The sequence below is a fragment of the Lissotriton helveticus genome, chromosome 12 (assembly GCF_964261635.1).
Source record: "Lissotriton helveticus chromosome 12, aLisHel1.1, whole genome shotgun sequence".
Classification (NCBI taxonomy): domain Eukaryota; kingdom Metazoa; phylum Chordata; class Amphibia; order Caudata; family Salamandridae; genus Lissotriton; species Lissotriton helveticus.
In genome coordinates, this window is record NC_136073.1 from 750,044,245 (window position 1) to 750,063,496 (window position 19,252).

Below are 19,252 nucleotides of genomic sequence, written 5' to 3' on the forward strand. Positions count from 1 at the left end.
TTCCGTTCAGGCGGCAAGCTCTCGATCAAGCCCTTGGAGATCGTTTCAGGCACAAGTCTACAAAGTCCTTTCTGGTCCTTTCCTCTCCGTTCTCAGCAAGGCACCACTGCAGGCCAGTCTAACAGGATACAGACTGGTTTCCGTCCTTCAGCTTCTCTTGGTCCTTCTAGTCAGGCAGAGGTTCGTCGTGGTCAAAACTGGATCTGATCTGTAAGGAGTGGAGCTCCTATATTTATACTGCGATTCTTTTGTCTTTGCAGGCCAGGGGGCCTGAGCCTGGTTCAACCCAGTTCTGGAGCACTTTGTTGACAGGATGCTGCCGCCTTCTTTCAGGGTTCAGGGCAGAGACATCAGACGCTCTGCGGGGCGGTGGAGCCAGCATTGTGGTGGAGGAGCACAACCCTATTCAGAGTCCAGGACTACTCCGCCCACCCATCCTGGTGTAAGCACTCTATTCACCACCTGGAGCACCCGACTATCCCCGGGAATCTCCCAGCCCTGTCACTCACACAAACCCAGACAGCAGATACACATCCTGGCAGAGGCGGTTGAACAGTTAGGCGAGCAAAGGCTAACTTTCTAAAAGTAGTGTTTGCAAACACAGGATATTAAAATAAACCTTACTAAAGGAAGTATTTTATTATTCTGAGTTCAGGCATACTAAACTTGACCTACTACCGTGTTCCCGGAGCCTGCCGGGACTATAGCGTGTAATAGCTCCGACAGCTCGTCTGGCCTAAGAGAACAGGTAGCCCTTCAATAGTGAAGAACCAAAAGGGCGGTAATTCACTACTAGGACATGCCACACTCGAGGCTTGTCTTACCTTACGCTCGCAACGCACCCTGCCCGTAGGCCTACCATAGGGATGACTGATATGGAGGTTAGGGAAGGTTCAGGGACTGGCAAGTGTGGGCACTTGCACAATCAGCGTGCAGTACGAGACTGTACGCGGGGTCAGCAATGGCGGACCCGAGACACATCTTACGAGACCGCTTCCGTGGTTGGCGCAACCAGCGCTGCAAGCCCACCAGCAGCATTTGTATCTACAAGCCCGGCACTCCTCGTGCACGTTACTGGGGACTGATAGTAAACCAAATAAGCCAATCATGGAAATCAATTTCATATTCACTTTACATTGGGAGCACTTGCACTGCGGCACGGAATGGCTGTGGCGCAGTGCCCTGAGCATCGAACACCAGCAAAACATCGGAGGCACATCAGCAAAAAGAGGAAGGGAGACTCACGCCAAGGTGCCAGGTCTAACAATGCCCTTATATGGTTATAATAAATAATATCCTTATAAAGGCATAAGAATCATATCCAGATTTAGTAATAGGCCATGCAGTCCAAATACGGCAAGGCTACTCCACTAGACTCCTAGAAAGTACAACGCGTTCTTTAAACAAAGCAAGCCTCCAGCAGCCCGGGAAATCCCCCAGCTCTTGTTTTGATTTGCACAAGAACTCCTAGAGTCAGAAAGAACTGTTAGTTCTTAGTGACGTCTTATGTCCAACCTTACGTCAAACCCGGCACCTTTCAGGTATAAATATACCAACGTTGCCTTAAGCAAACACACGGTGGTTTGGAGCAGAGCGGCTATCTACTTGCCCGGAAGCCCAGCTGATGCGTGAGCCAAAGGAAGCCGCTCCTCCCTTTTGAGGCACTGAGAAAGACGCTGTCTTTTTCTGCAGCTGAGAAAATCCAGCTCCGGTGTTTCCAGTCACCCTTGCGGGTTGCTGGGAGATCAAGTCCTGAGAGAGAGATACAAGACCTCCTACATTCTAGAACCAAGGTACGAAGCTGACTTAACCCTTAAGAGAATTATTCTTGATTCAGATCCTTAGCAAAAACCAACTTAACTTAAACTGCTACTTACTTACTCCTTCCCACGTATTAGGCTTAGGTCAGGTACACCGGGGTAGGCGTAGATTAGACGCACCAGTTGAGTACGTTAGTCAATGTTTTTATGTATGTATATATTTTATCCATTTTAAAGTATCATATGGCTAAGAAACCATATCAATGCTTTTACAGTATTATTTCATAATACTCCTTTTACTGTACGCACTTTACTTCATGATAGGTATTGCAATTGTGGCAATTCGTTTCTCTTGCATGAGAAAGAAGACTGCTCAATAAATAACACCTTTTATTGAAAACGCCCGTCTCTCTATTTCTCTGCACTCTGGTGAAACTAAGTATGCATGATTGACTGAGTGAAATAGCTGTCTATTGTTTTCACACGACTCTAGAGATACACTCTTTATTCTGAGGGAGCAATGTTGTCATGTTTATGCTGTTGTCAGAAGCTAATCCCTTCTTGTCTAAATCCGGAGAGTTAACTCTTTCCTGAACATTCGAGAAAGTTTCTAGTGACCTCTGAGCTAGCTGGCAAAACTAATTAAGTCTAATATAGTCAGTAGCGACCTAGTCGTCCTCAGTCCTACGTCTACACTGCTGTTTATATTATTCCAATGCGCAGAGCCTATTGGGAATATAGGAACAACACTACAAGATTGATTGAAGAGAACGAGGCAGAGGAGACAGTGAAAACAAGGGGTGTAGGAAAATGATGGATAGAATTCATTCAGAGATGTTTAACATGATGCTGAATACACAAGATGGTAAATGAAAGGAAATGGGAAATCAGAATAGTAGTTGTGTAAGGATTAATAAAAAAAATACAGAAAACGAAGTTAAGGCTATTTGAGTACAATTATAGTATTAACTATCTATTGAAAGTAAGGCAAATTTACAATAAACTCTAATTTAGTAAAAATGATGGAGTGGGTAAGAGATTGAGACTGCTGGAAGGAAAAAGGTGTGTGGAAGAAGGAAAGTAATGGTTTTGAAAACCATTGAAGAAAAATAAAACATGTCCATATTGCAATGAGTGGCGTGAGGTGTGGGATCAAGATCTCAAGTAAAGAGAGGTATGAAGAACAAAGCTTATGAATTAAATGAAAAAAATATTAAAAGGATAGGTTATTAATATGTGTCATCCGCAGACAATTGAGATGAATACCAAACTTTTAAGGATTTTAAGGCGAAAGGGAATGAGGAGGACCAAGAGTGGAGTTCCAGTTTGAGGGATGATATTACCAGACCCACTTGAGTGTAGTGTCATAGCCTGAGAGATGATGGAAAAAGATTCACATCTATATGATATGTGATATACTATGTGAAGTTCGGAAAAGGGTCCTTAGTAACAAGAAAGCAGATCTATATAAGTTTGTTAGAAATCAGAGGGAGTGATGGGAAACACCAGTTTGTTTTCCTTCTCTATGCACAAGTTACAGTTTCCCTTGAGGGGCTAAGGAAGTTTTTCTTAGTGTGACATCCAAATTTTGAGTTCTCATAAAATCGTCTTCACTTATATCGTATACAATGCTGTTGCATTAAAAAAAAATGTTTATTCTATCTATAAGCTTTATTGTAGTTTGGTGATATGAAGTAAAAATTACCTTATGAATTTCTGTGAAAGTGATTGCAAGCCTTGTTCATTACTGTGGAATCTCCATTTTCTGTAACGGATCATGTTAGTATCGCCTGATGGCTGACGGAAAAATATGTAAAAGGATTGTCCTCTTTTGTTAGGTCTCAGAGCTTGGTTTGGAGAGCGAAATTCTACCAGTCAAAGGTGATCACGCCGCAGCAAAAAATCGATACCTTTATGTCAGAAACGCACTTCACAAATTACCTTCTGGACTCTGGTAAGGCATAGTCTGGATGAGCCAAGAAATTTACTTTTACTTTGTGCCATGAGACGCCATACAAACGTAAACAATTTTTGTTAGGCTGAGGTGGCCCGAACCTGCGCACAGGCATCTTTCATTTGCTTTACGTTACCCTTAGTGCTGGCGAGATGTGCTAAATTTGGTAAACTTTAAAACAGCAGCTTTCCCAATAAGAGGCAGCAATACCCCATTGGGAACAAGGACAGACTTTATTGACATCACACGCTTTGCATACTGGGTCAGCCACAAAACAGCCAGAGTGCGTGCCGGGGCCGAACCGCCATGAGAGCTTTTTACTAGTTTTAAAGGTTTACATCATCAACTTTACAATTTTCTTTACGCTTTCGCAGCCTGGCGGCACTGATCGCCCGCCCCTAATTTTTACTTGCACTCTGCACTTTATCGGCTGTAGCCACACAGTGAAGCTAAACCTTCAGTAAGGTCTGTACAATCCACTTCACTTAAGGTTTGCTCCTTTGTTTTTTCTCTCTTTTAGTATGCAGTCCTTTGAATAATGATTGTTTTCATCCCTTGGCTTCAATGCCTAAGAGGGCACTGTGCAGCAGCATTTTTATCATTTGAGTCTTTTTTATATTGTATTATTATGCAAAGACCTTACTAAACATTGTAACTGTACATTGGCCTTGTATTATGCACATTGAATCCCTGCCTGTCCTTCCCTTTTTAGGTCTCGCCTGTCAATGCTCATGCGCATTGAGCTTGCGAGAATATAGGGGCTTAAACAGAGTTTAACTAGACTGGTGATTTGATGCAGTGCATGTGCGCTTTTAGCTCAATGCGCAAGCGCAATGAGTTAAAATGCGCGTGCACAGCATCAAATCGCCAGCCTTCTGTTGCCCAGCTTGGTGCCGCCAGCAGCTCTTCCCGCTCCACCCCCTGCTGCATCAAAGGCTTTCACGGCCGGCCGGCCGTGCTTTCAGTTTCACGGCCGCTAGGCCGTGTCTCCTTTTCTGTTGCCCAGCTTGGTGCCGCCAGCAGCTCTTCCTGCTCCGCCCCCTGCTGCATCAAAGGCTTTCACGGCCAGCCGGCCGTCCTTTCAGTTTTACGGCCGCCAGGCCGTGTCTCCTTTTCTTTTAACTTGTTTTTTTAATGGCCTACACTCAGTGACGTTAGTCAAAAAGAAATTCCCTTTGGGTAAAGTAACAATAGTACATAAGTACTTACAGGCATACAAACAACCATTTAAGCAACCCACATACCACACGGAAGCAATGTAGACAGATGAAACAGACAATGTATGTGAAAACACTCTAAAAATATTTCAAATTATAAAAACAATTTATTCAGGATACATTACATTAAATAAAAACAGAAATTGGGAAACACACAAGGACGGTGCAATAATCAATAAAAACAACATTCAAGTAAAAAGGAGTATACAGGGAAAAAGGATAGAACTCAATCAAAAGACAACGATTTTGAATTCCTCCTTAGTTTGTATTCCCAGATTCGCTCCTTAGGCGTCGACGCGTTTCGGCGGTGTATTCATTTTAATCCGCCTTCATCAGGACAATAATAACGTTTCCCAAATAATTTCTGAAATTTAAATGAGACCAATCTTAAGCTTACTTACTAAAGACAGAAGATCTACTCAATGTCCAGAAATCTAAAATCACAGTCTTTAAAAAAACGTAATGTTTCCAACTCATTATACTAACATGCATATATATACATTGCTTCCAAACCAGAACACATAGTACATTAATCATGCTCATATAAGTATACAACATTCATAGCCTGACAGTAGTAGTTCAACACTTTTGTTAATCATCACATCGTTAAGGGCATTGAAATATATATGTTCATGCCTAAGTAAGAATCCAGGAACATTTGATTTTCCATGAGTATTGGTGTGCTGCATTAACCAAAACTTAACATAATAGAGGTGGCGCGAAAAGAGAGCAATGATACATCACCTACCTCTGACAAGAGATATGTCTGACAGATATTGTAAGGGGTATTCAGCCTCCTTATCGTCAAATCAAGATATTCGTCCAGCGAATTCTTTTTTCTATATGTACAGACACCTAGTCAGGAAACATGAATATATTGAAGGTTGGCCCTCTAAATACCATGGCACAGGATTCACAAGGAACTTAGCTAATGTGTATCCTTTTTTTTCCCCACACAAACTTTCGAGCAGTAAGTTACTCAATACTCTCTTCTATTTTGCTATGCCCATTAATTTGTACGTTGGAGAATAGGCATGTCCCAGATTATATCTGATCTGGATACTATAGTCGAGCAGAGAAGGGGGTAAATGTTTATAAATAACAGGGAGGCGGCCTCAGTTGAAAGCTCAATGCCTGTTAGTAACCCGGTGCTCTTATGGATAGCGTATATGTTCATTAAGCAAACAATTATACTCCAAGTACTTACTAGTCAAAAGTTAGTAGTATGAGGCGTAAATACGTCTTTCAGACTCATGGAGATCTCCAGCTAAGTGGCTGGTAGCTGAGGAAATATATATACATAAGAACAGGCCATTACTAGCTGAATGCTACGAAGTAAAGGATAATTGCTATTCAGATATCTAAAGGCATACTTACAAATAGTTAAAAAGCTAGTACGTAAACACGCAGTAATGATGTATTCAGTTCCAACTTCAGTCTCTTTTGATCAGGCTTTTACACGATTTAGTAACAGCATGGGTTCAGGGAGTTGTAATCCAAAGATACCCGCTGTACGAGGGAAATCCTCTTTGTGAGCCCTGCATATTGTAACAAGAAAAGGGCAAATACCCTCGTTACAAGCGTGTTCTTAAAACGCTAGCGCAATAAAGTCTAAAGCCCCCATTCAGTGCAGTTACCTTGGGCGCTTTGGTCGCGGACGTCCTGCGTGCTTCTGTTCGTCTTCCCGGCTAGCAGCGTCTAGGAGAGACACGCAAATTTAAATACCCAGCATTTACGCGGGTGTTTGTTGATGACGAAAGCGGAAATAATCGAACGGGAAAACAGACTACCCGTGCTACTAGCCACGTTAGTTAGAAGGTGACGTTTAATTATTAGGAATTATCTTTGTCATGATTAAAACGTTATGTGGTTCTACAACAAACTGATATAGCGGTTAGTATTGTAATTCATATTTACTGACCGTCTTGAAAAACTAATTTAAAAAGGAATTCTTTTGTTGTTCGTTTTATTTTAATTTTATTTTAAATTTTAAAGGGTCGCTAATGAAAAGATCACAAATGTAGGTCATTATTTTAGACATGAAACCTAAGTACTATGGGCACCAACCTTATATTAACAGAATAATCTGTTTTTATAATAGGGGACACCCTGTATTGTATACATCCAAAATGTCTAAGTACTGATGGTCTGAACGTATTATACAGCCAATAGAGACATCTGGGAGTCAATGATTGTCCTATGTAGCTCCAATAATCCGCTCCCATTCTTCTCTTGAATTAAGACCCTTCTTGACAGTGTCCAGAAAAGAGATGTACCATTGCTCCCTCTCCTTTCTCCTTGCGACCATATTGCCACCTCTTTTACCAATTTTGATTTTTTCTAATATAAACCAGCCAAATTCTGAATCCTTATGGCCCTTTTCTAAAAAATGGGCTACAATTGGAGCAGTGATTTTTTCCGTTCTCACGGCTGATCTGTGTTCCTGAAGTCTTGTTCGTACTTCTCTCCCTGTTTCTCCAACATAAGATAGGCCACATGGGCACTGCAGTAAATAGATGACGTTTTTACTTCTACAGTTATTGTGGGTCTTACATGTTATTTTTCTCGAATTACAGACAATATCTGGTCCCACAATACATTGATTGCACATGTTACAGCTCCCACATTTCGTTGTACCAATAACCTTTGTGCCATCAATAGTTCTTTGTTTCTCAACTGATTCATCTTTATAGGTATGAACCAATAGATCACGAAGGTTGCTGTTCTTTTTGAATGCGAATAAGGGCTTTTCTAAAACTACATCTTCTTCGTGATTCAGAATGTGCCAGTGCCTATTCACAATGTTTTTTATTTGGTTACTCATGTTTGAAAATTTACTAACAAATACAACCTTATTGAGGGGCTTCTTTTCCTTAGGGGTATTGTGAATCAAAGCATCCCGGTCAAAAAAGCGTGCCCTTTTCATAGAATTTGAAAGAAGTTTTTTTGGGTATCCCCTATCTTTCAGTTTGAGTTTAAGGACTTCAGCATGTTTGTAATAGTCATTCAAGTCAGAACAGTTTCTCCGAAGGCGGAGAAACTGACTGAAGGGAATACTTTCCCTTTGGGATTTTGGATGGAAACTAGAATATTCCAACAATGTATTCTTCGCCATTGGCTTGGTATATAATTCTACTGCCAAGACTCCATCACAGTTCTTTATGCATATATCAAGGAATTCAACCCTGGTGGTACTGTAAGATGAGGTAAATTTTAGGTTGGGATCTCCTAAGTTGATCCACAGGAGAAATTCCTCCAGGAGTTCAATTGGCCCGTCCCATATGAAAAAGATGTCGTCTATGTAGCGGTACCAGCCCGCTACATTTTCGAAGAAAGGGGCCAATTCATTGTTGATGTGTATGTCTTCAAACCTGCCCACATAAAGGCAGGCCAGACTAGGGGCACAGGTGGCCCCCATGCTGGTCCCTTTGAGCTGTTTGTAATAGTCATTTTTGAAGAGGAAGATGTTGTTAGTAAGAATAAGTCTCACACAGTCAACTATAAAGTCCTTGTTGGCCCCACCAAGATCTTGTCCTGACAGAATTTCATCGATCACTTCTGTGGTAGCCTCCTGAGGGATATTCGTGTATAACGACTCAATGTCTAGGGTAACTAGACATTGAGTCTCCCCACAAAAAGGAATTCCCTCAATCATTGATATAATATGTGCTGAGTCTCGCACATATGATTTCAATTTGCACACAATGGGTTTCAAAAAGTGGTCGACATACTTGCTGACTGGTTCCAATAGCGAGTCTATACTACTCACTATTGGACGCATCGGTGGATTGGATCTGTCCTTATGCACTTTGGGCAGGCCATAAATGGCAGGTGTTCTGGGCTCAGGATTGTTGAGGAAGCAAAACTCTTCTTCACAAATAAACCCGGACTCCTTGGCATTTGTGAGAAGAGCGAGGCATTCATTCGCTACTCTTCTTAGGCTGGCTTCGGTAGTACGGACATAGTGTTCGCTGACCCCAAGGAGCCCCAGCATACGCCGCTCATAGTCCCCGGTGTCAAAGACCACCACACCGCCGCCTTTATCTGCTGGCTTGATAGTCAAGGAGCCATCATCTTTCAAATGATTGATGGCCTCTCTTTCACTAGCTGAGATGTTATGGTTGTAACATCGCTTTTCTTTATTGAAAAGTTTGTGAATGCCACTTTCAACTGCCATTTCAAAGGCTTCGATGTTTTTATTCACCATACTAAGAGTGGGGGTGAATTTGGACTTGGGTTTTAAACCGGAGATATTTATTTTTTCTCTGTACTCCCTGTCTTCAAAAAATCTATTTAATCTGATCTTCCTAAAAAATGAACGTAAGTCCTTTTCAAACTGAAATTTGTCTAAATTGGTGGATGGTACGAAACTGAAACCTTTACTTAGAATCCCTATTTCTACATTGCTAAGGGTTTTACTTGATAAATTGATTACTGGTAATTTGGTTGTTTCCAGTACTTCTTGTTCCGGGTGCTTAGATATTCCTGCTGAGGAGGTGCTTGGTTGTAGTTCTGCGGTGGAAGACCCTGGTTGTAATTTTGTTGAGGGGGGCCTTGGTTGTAATTGTGTTGTCCCTGGTTCTGGTATTGTTGCCTTCCTCGACTGAAATGACCCTGGCCTCGATTCCCATTGTAGACCTGCCCCCTCCTTGGGCGTGGTTCTAAAAAAACCCCTTGGTCATAACTGTTCCTACCAGCCTCACCGATTTCTTCTTCTTCAGATCCGGAACATGATGAATTAGAGAAGGTCACTTGTTTGTTACCACCTCTTGAGTATATTTGTCTATTGGGGGGTCGTTCCCAACTACCATTATATTTATTCTGAAAGTAGTTCTCTTTTAAAAAAGGGTAAGTTTTGTCTTCTGCGTACATCTCAATATCTTTTTTCAGCTTGTTAGTTTTTTTGTTTATCAAGTAGGTACTGTAACCCTCAACGTCTCTATTAATGTCGGCCAGCTTTTTCTTGGCCTCTTCTAGGGCCGGGCAATTTTTAAGTTCATCTTCAAGTTTGTCGATCTCTTCCTTTTCTAGGATGAGTAGGCCCTGCGCTGTTTCCTCTCTCTTTTATTAGAGCTACACTCAGTGACTGCAACACTTTTAATGTTGGGCCAGGCTACATATTTTTCCAAGTTTACTGACAACGTGGCCTCTGTTTACAGTAGATGCTTGGCCACAGTTACTTCCAACACTTTGCACTGGCACTTCTTGGGTTTCCTTGTCCTACAGCTAAATTCGAACTGTTCTTAACTAGAGTCTCATAATTTTCACAATTTTGCAGTAAAACGATCAAAGAGGTACTAACTTAATTTCGACATCATTATTGAAGTGCAGTTTATCTTGTCTTCCTCAGTACTTCGTACATCTCTCTAGAGATGTGGCCTAACGACCAGAGCTGCCATCTAAGTCACGTAAATACAAAACATGTTGCATTACAAATGCTATAGGTGTCACATTCGCAAAAGTTATAACTATTGGCATTGTAAATTACAAAGCTATCAATTTAGCTATTTTAAAAACCAACACATAAATAAAATAATTGTCATTTACAAGACCAATAGCTCCAACTTTTCTAATGCGAGACCTATTGCATTTCCAATGCTTGTTATTGTGGCACACTATTTGTAATGGCTTTTAGTAGCTAAACAATAAAGAATTGAATCCCATACAAGCTTTCTTTTTTTGTGAGGTGGACAAGGGCCCATACTACAGATAGGACCACTGTCTTTGTGTGTGCGTTGGCACACATTTAAACAGGCACACCATTTACAAACAGGGACATTGCATCCTTTTACAATTGATGAGCTTCTGCAATAGGAGCCGCTAAACTGTGCCTGCCCTTGTGGCATAAGCACATTCAGTGAAATATGGAGCAACTGTTTACAAGCCTCTCTGTGTTTCACAGTGCAGGCAGCATGCAACTGCATTTTGAATAGGGTAGGGAAATCCCCTAGTAGGCATGTGCAGTGAGTGACTACTCCTGCCTGTAGTGAGATGTCAGGGGACTCAAAGGCATCACTTTTGCCTACTCCAGACGGCTGACCTTAGAGGGCACACAGACAGTGGGTCACGTTTTTGAGGCAAACTATCACTGCATCTCTTAAGGTCCTGTTTGGTTCTGCGCTCACGTTGTTCGCATAGACAGAAAGTGATTCCCTCATTTGCTTGGGGCCATGATCCCATACAAATGAGGGAACGTCCTCTCCAGATATTTCGGGAACTACATGTGCATGTGCGCTATCAGTATTACACCTTGTTTGTCTGTTCAATTATACAGTGCCAAAATAATTCTTGGGGCATTGCTGAAGAAAACCTGTGTTTTGAAATTGATAAAGAAAAGGTCACTGTAGGCTGGTGTGACATTTAAGATCAGCATATCCTAAAAGTGTGAAGATGTGTAGTTTTTTTTAACAGTTCTGTGAAAAACCTCTCAACTCAGAAAATGTTCAATGCTTTATCCTATTTGTTATAAATTAATTTGCCTGTTGCAAAGTGTAAGCTTGCAGAGACTACTTAGGCATACTTTTGCCAATGTGCTTCGAAAAAACTTTCAAATGGCAAGCTTGCATAGATAGATTACGCAAACATCTTGGCTGGGCATGATTACCGTGAGAAATATCCTGCAATGCTGCGAAAATCGCCTTCAAAGTTCAGAAAAAGCTTGTACAAAGTTTAAGTTGATCTGAGAAGCTTTGCAAAGTAGGTATTTCAGTCTGAAATACTAAATAGTATAACTGTTTATCCTGCTTATCGTCTCTCTCTCTCTCTCTCTCTCTCTCTCTCTCTCTCTCTCTCTCTCTCTCTCTCTCTCTATATATATATATATATATATATATATATATATATATATAGCATTTTATATATATATATATATAGCATTTTATATATATATATATATATATATATATATATATATAGCAGCGGGGGGAGCCCCAGGGCTCCCAGCCGGATCCCCGCATGCAGCTGGTGCCGGCATTGCTCTGATCCATAGGACGCAGCTATAAATGGTGCTCCCTTTAGGTAGGAGCAATATTTTGATCTGTTTCAGATCATCAGTGCATGCAGCGAAGTAGATCAAAAGTTTCCTCCCGCCGGCTGGGAGCAGGATTTATGTTTGCTCCCACATGGCAGGAGTTTTGAAAATGCTACTATCAAGCAGGAGCAAACACAGGTTTCACTGCCCACGCCGGTGCAGGCAGGGAAACCTCTATGCCCTGGGAGTGGACTTCTCGGGACATAGCTAGTGAGCCAGCCCCATAGTTGGGCTCCCTGGGGCCTTTAATGGCTCGGGGAATGGGACTGCGTGGCCTCCATCTGCTTTATTAATAAAATCAGCCCCGGTGGATAGCTGTCCCTGGAGGCTCCGGGATGTGGGGCCCCTCCCCCTATTCAACACGACCCGGGGGTAGGCTACCCTTGGACTACAAATGAACAATGCTTCCCCAGCTACCATTTTCTTTTTCTTTGATCGCATGGGAGAGCAGCAATTATTTATTTATTTGGCACGGGGGTTGGGTTCCCTCTGGGTTTCCCCATTGGGGTTTGCGGTCATCATATCCCTACCCTGCCCCGTATAATAATTTTCTTATTTGATTTCATAACAGGAGAATAGGGGTCAGGTGGTCACAAATGGGAAATCGGCCTGTTTGCGACCGCAAAATTGGTCTGCCTCATGTACAAACCCTATTTTGTGAGTCGATAAGCTATACCGACTTGCAAAATAGGGTTTGCGATTTACTATTAGGAAGGGGCGTGCCAAGAGCGTCCCTTCCCAATAACGACTTGCACTTCAACGTTGTTTTGCGACTGCGTTTGCAGTCACAAAACACTCAGTTTACCACCTACTTCAGGTGGTAAGCCTCTTGAAAACGGGATGGGGTCTTTGTGAATTGATGTGGAAATACTTTTTATGAGTAGGAAGTAGTCCCACGGCCTACTCTTAAAAAATGAAATCAAAACATTTCATTTTTCTTATTTAAATGCATCCTGTTTTCCTTTAAGGAAAATGGGCTGCATTAGAATAGAAAACTTCTTTATTTAAAAAGCAGTCACAGACATGGTGGTCTGCTGACCCTAGCAGGCCACCATCCCTGGGAGTGCTAGCCATTCCCAATAGGGTCGCAAATTGCACCTGCCTCATGAATATTAACGAGGCGTGCAATTTGCGACCCCATTAGGAATCGCAAACAGTGTCTGAGACACTGTTATACATTACATTTTGCAAATTGCGAGTCGCAAAACGACTCAATTTGCGACTTGCAAATTGTAAGGGTCATACATCTGGCCGTATGTCTCCGAGTACTGTAATGGCTGCCACCAACATTTTTCTCATGTTCCTGGCAGCCAATCAGACCGTTTGTTCCTACGGTACTCTGACTCCTGTGGGAGCGAGATGGCCCAAGGGAAATAAAGCTTCCCAGGCCAATAATAATACTTCAATTCTGAACTGCTGCTGCCGCATGAGTTTCACAAGTCTCTGACAGACCCAACTGTTTAGATATGCAATTCGTTTTTAATCCTTAATTACTCAAAAACTACTGAATGGATATACATCTAATCATAAAAAGCACAATTTGCGGACCAAGATCTAGCTTCATGCCAAATTTGGTGCAATTTCGTTCAGCAGTCTTTGCTGTAGCCCTTCTTAAAGAAGCATATGGAAAAGCATGAGAATTTTGTGTTTTGGGACCCCCTCCTCCTTTTTTTCATTCTCGACTCCTGCTTAGATGATCACCCAGAACCTTTCGATGCACAGATTAGTAAAAAAAGTAGCACCTTTTTGGAAAGTTTTTTGTCAAAATTTGTCATACGGGACCAAAGTTATTGGCAATACAAAAAATGCTTTTCTTATGGAACATTTGACCTAACAATAACTACACAGTGGTGACCGACACTGGGTAATATATATCAAAGTTTACCTTAAAACATTTTTCCACTAGCCTCAAGTTTTTGGTATGATATAAGATCATCCTCATTATTGATAGATAAGATGCAGTCCAAGGGGTGACATCAACAGTGGCATTGCACTACTAATTCAGCATAAAGGTCAACCAGCTCCTTGGGATTTTGAGATTTGCTTTTCTTGTTAATCTGGAACTACTACTGAACTACATAGATCTTTTACCTTCATATGAGCCAAGTATAACCCTGGCTTTCATTTAACAGTTTGTCTTGAATGAAAAGAAGTGCTTTCTGACAAAAATTTCATATAAAATTATTTTCTGTATTGTATTTCTTGCATTTGAATTTCTTAGGGGTGTTTTAAAAACGGTGCCCCCATTTACTAACGCTCTCGTCTGGTGTGGCCTCCGAGACTTGACTGCACGTCGAGGGACCCTTCCCGATGAGAGTATTCATGGCTTTGTCACAAGACGGTTTGGAAAGGAGGTAAGTCACACTCTTTGTTTTTTTATGTTTTCAAGGAAAAAAATGCATATTTCTTTGTTTACCATTTGAAAAAAAAACCTCCGGTTTTGGAACAATTTTATTATTAGGTTTTTATAAGTGCCACAGTATGACAGTATTGAGTTACTTTTATTAAGTGGTGTCCTAAGCAGTATGAAGTACCATCACAGTATTCTGTCAGGGTCTTGTAAAGCATGACTACTCACCCATTAGAGTCTAATGGCGCTGTGAGTGGGATCTGCGGTTCAATCGAAGAGCCAGGTCAAATGCGATGCAGCGCGCGCAACAAAACTTGTTTAATTTATTTATTTGTTTACTTACCTCTAATCGGCCGTAATCCATAGTTTACTACCTCCCACCCTGCCCCTCCCCTGCCCCACATCAGCGCCCAACAGCACTTCCACCACGGGGCGCTACTGACCTCAACGAAAGAGTCTCCTTCCACGTACCCAAGAGAAACCTCCGCTCCGCCGACCTCACCCTAACCGAAACCCCTCGCTTCTGCAGAACCAGAGCGGGTGGAAGAGCCTTCTCCTATGTCGCGGCAAAGGCCTGTAACGAGCTCCCGGTCAACATCAGACGCTCCCCCACTCTGCACACCTTCAGGGAGAGCCTCAAGACCTGGCTCTTTGGCTGACTCTGAGCTGCACCCCCCACCCAGCTCCTTGAGACCCAGCGCGCTTCACAATTCCCTGATTGATTGTTTAGTATCATATTAGACGGAATGCATGCACATACTATCTCCATGCCAGTTCAAGCTAGATCAGCAAATTTGTTAACCGAGATATTTTGTCACAGTTTGGGAATATTACTCAAACAGCGATCCGTTTGGAACATTAAAAGCAGAGACACATTGAGTTCCCTATTTTCAACAAACTCTGGAGTTTACTTCCTGATAATAAGAATCTTTCTTTGTAACCAAAAGAAGCCTCTTTGTATTTTTTGGGGGTACTTAAAATAAGTAAACTATTTTGTTAAGATGCAGAAACACTTATTAATAAGTCAATATTTGAGGTATTCTGACTCTCTTGTGAGATCTGAAATACTTTCCACTAAGTTCTTCACTTTAGCCTGCACATTGAGAAGTATGATTATCTACAACTCCGTAAGAACACCACCAATATGGTAAATGAGCTTTCAGTTGTGGAATTTAGGTGCCCAACTCACCCAGTACTGTTATTCAATTGAAAGCTGACCCCCTACTGTTGAAATATAATCTCCAGTGACTGATGATAATATCCATCTAGTATGATCCTAAGTGAAGGTAAAATAGGATGGAGGCATGCAAATCAGGTCAAAGCTTAGGATGTAGAGCAAGTCGATTTACATTGTAAGATTACCACTGAATCATACATTAATAGTCCTAATGGAGAATCTGAGTAGCCTTTGCACATAGGTAAATGTATACATGAGTAAATCTACAAGTGTAAATTTACTGTTACATTTTGTGGTAAATGTACTACTTTTGGCTGATCCCCATTTGAGTGTACATTTACTACAAAGTATAGACTTAGACCATGGATGGATCCTAATTCATGAGTGTAACGTTACTTCAGAACAAGCATTTGCAATGCAATAGGTCTCGCATTGATGCAAGTTTAAGGTAATAGGCATTGTTATTTACAATGCCAATAGCTTAAACTTGCGTAAATGCAAGACCTATTGCATTGCAAATGCTTGTTTTGTTTGCGAGCATTTAACACTGCTGCTGGCGGGGTGACGGGAGGGTGTGTGGTGGGTAGAGTGGAGCAGAGGGGCTGGGGAGCTGGGGAGCTGGGCAGGTTCTACTTTTGTCATGAGCTGTAAACAGGGAGCAGTGAGGTAACCTGCAATGGTGAACATTGATAAAACGGAGAGACGGTGAATGGAAGGGGCAGAACTGCAGGTAGAGGGGAATGGAAGACATCTCTACTTCACACACAGTTCAAGAAGTGAGCTGAAAACTTCACAGAAAGCAGCGATGCAAAGGACTGGGGGTCAGGTGGGAGGGAAGCGCAGAGAGTATGAGAAGGACATGGGGCCTTTTAGCCATGGACTGAAAACTTTATGGGAAGCAGCGGAGTGAGCATGGAGGGCGCCAGACAGAGCCAGGGAGTGGGCGGCGGGCAGGGTCCTCTGCACTACACCGGCCAGGCCCCGTCGGGAGCCAGCCTAGGGAAGCGGAGATGTGTTCCAGCAGGGTGCCTTTGTCTGTGCCCCGAGTAGTTCAGAGCAGAGCATTAGAGCTCATGCTAATCCGCTCGAGCAGCTGTCTCCTTTTGTCATGAGCTGTAAACAAGGAGCAGGAAGATAGCCTGCAATGGTGAACAAGCGTGGCCGCAAAATTGAAAGCGGCATGCGACTCGCGATTTCGCTTTCTCCTTAAAGGAAAAAAAGTGCCTACACCGAGGAATGAAGAGGAGAGAGTCACGCCGCGCCAGTAAAGCATCCAGTTGAGGTGGGCTGGCCTAAAACTGGACAGGGTGGTAACCAGGAGGGGCTAAAATGCCTCACTAACAATGGGAAGCCAGGGTTTCGCATGCGCGAAGAAGCTAGCAAATGGAAAAAAGGGGCGGAGCCTACTCTTCACTTCAGAAAGTGTATAGATTCCAAGAAGCCTCGCATAGCGAGCAGCGGGCATGCGCTGCAACGCAAGTCTGCGAGACCTAAAAAAGGACCCAGGATTAAGTCCAGCACCTCACATGGCCAACCACTAGTACTACCCCACCCTCTATTAGAAAATATGTGGCAGGGACTTTAAATAGAGCCCCTAAGCAAATAATGCTAAAATTAAATGATTTATTTTCACTTCTAAAACAAATACAGATTTAATGCAATGTTAAAAATATATACATAAATAAAAACAAAATAGCATTTTTTAGTAGAATATTTTATCACTTTTTTATTTAAAAATAAATGGAACTTTTAAAAACTATTAAATTAATTTACATTCTAGACATAACTTTTTGTATTTTTTAATACACGATAAGTAAATACAAACATTTCACTTTAGGTGAGAATTTTTATAATAAAGTTATATATATTTTTAATATTTTCATATGTTTAAATTAATAAATATTTAGTTCAAAATTAAAGGCCTCATTATGATTTCGGGCAGCCCACCACTGATAGGCCACCCAACATCCAGGGCATCGGTCTGACTGCTGCATTACAGTGTTGGCGGTCAGAGCAATAATGTTGGGGGAAAGAACGCTGCATCCGACAGGCTCAAAGAGCAAGTCGGAGTGGCGGTCAGACTCTAATCCCTACAGTGGAGACGGTGCCTACACAGGCACCTCCGTAGGGATTAGTATGACCCTTTCCGACTGCCTGTTCATGGCGGTATCACTGCCATGAAAAGGCAGACTGGAAATGACTTTGGGCGCCCCAAGCAGGGCCCCATTGGCCACTGCTTAGTGGCCAGAGGGTACATGTGGTGCCCCCCCTAACACATCCATGCACCATGTGCCAGGCACCACACATTGCATGGATGTTTGAAAAGTGCCTCTTTCTACTGTGGGTTGTGCGGCAGCTCTTTTACTGGGCCGCAACAGAAGCCACTGTAGAAAAAGGCAAATTACGACCACCTGCATGGCGGTCATATCCTAATAGGGAGGGTGAGACCCCCCACTCATTTTTGGACGTTTCCTAACCAAAATAATGCCGGTCGGTGGTCTGACCGACTACCATCGTAATGACCCCCTTAGTTCATAGTGTAAAATTACTAACACAAATTTTTCACATGTAGTTTAGTATTAATATTCAAAACTTGACGTAGAATACTTTTTCTAATGTTTATATAGAGGTACCAAGCAGAACGTTTAGTCACTTTGTCTTTGTTAGATACTTAAACAAGCATCTTCTATTGTGACAGATCCACAAATTCTTAGCTTGAGCTTTCAACTGAACTTTCGAGACCGAAAAGGTGATCCAGCACCTCCTTGATAAAGAAACTTTTGTTAAGGGGTTTCCACAACTAATTATTTCTCCTATCAAAAGCACCATGAAAATTAGCCAACCAGTTAGCCACTCTGAATCTCCAAAATGGCTTGCGGCCTGCAGAGGTACATTTCACATGGGTACACTAACACAGTATACACATACCTCCATCTTACATTGAAGTTATAGAGATTGCATTTTATTAAACCAATGGCATTGATAGATATGTTAGTGCGGCAGGACCTGAGAGCAATCATGAGCCCTTGATACTGTGACTGGAAATCAATGCACTTATTACTAGCACAGAGCCTCATACCGCTCACACTGATGTTGTGAAATGAGTGCAGCAAACAACATTAGAAGGCTTAACTGGGCTTCTATTGTTACTAATGACTTTATCCCAGTCATATGTAATTGTACTGTCCTGATATTAGAGCAATTTTTCATAACTTTAACTGAGTCTAATAAGTATTATTCCAGCCAAGATGTTAGCATTCTTTGTCAGAAAACCCTTACATGTTGTGACTTCTGAACCTCAGACCTTGGTGCAATGATGAGTGTCCGGCCCTTTAAGAAAGGCTTCTTCGTGCAAAAGGGAATTCAGGGATAATGTGCTCCTCCTGGAAAGGAAATATACATGCTTTTACAAGGTAAAAAACAGACGGATGCATCAACAGTGGCAAAAGTAGCTGGAGACAGCTAAAAGCAGAGATTCACAGAAATTCTGGCAAGTAACTGCATATAGCTGTACAGACACCGAACCCAGAGCCCTAGAAACGAAGAGGCATGGTGTATCAGATTCACCACTCTATAGGATAGCAAGAATTGTTCCCACAGTTCAGTCAGAGCAGAACTGTTTAATAACCTATGTGCTCTGTGCGAATAGCAACTCGATTTAGCCACTCTAAAGATATTTTGCAGGTAGAAAAAATCCATCTTTTTCTGGTGGCTGTAAAAAAGGATGTTGGAATGATCCACCAGATTGATAGTGCCCAAAAGTT

The 19,252-nt window shown here is 42.0% G+C and overlaps 1 protein-coding gene across 4 annotated transcripts in view; it reads left to right on the plus strand.

Annotated features, from left to right (window-relative positions):
* Positions 1-19,252, plus strand: part of PPOX (protoporphyrinogen oxidase) — a 377,624-nt gene that overhangs the window by 143,651 nt on the left and 214,721 nt on the right. For all 4 annotated transcript variants that reach the window (XM_078669168.1, XM_078669170.1, XM_078669169.1 and 1 more), the window contains exons 4-5: positions 3,599-3,714; positions 14,183-14,315. In XM_078669168.1, coding sequence (XP_078525294.1) covers positions 3,599-3,714; positions 14,183-14,315 — 249 coding nt within the window. The remainder of the gene's footprint in view (positions 1-3,598; positions 3,715-14,182; positions 14,316-19,252) is intronic.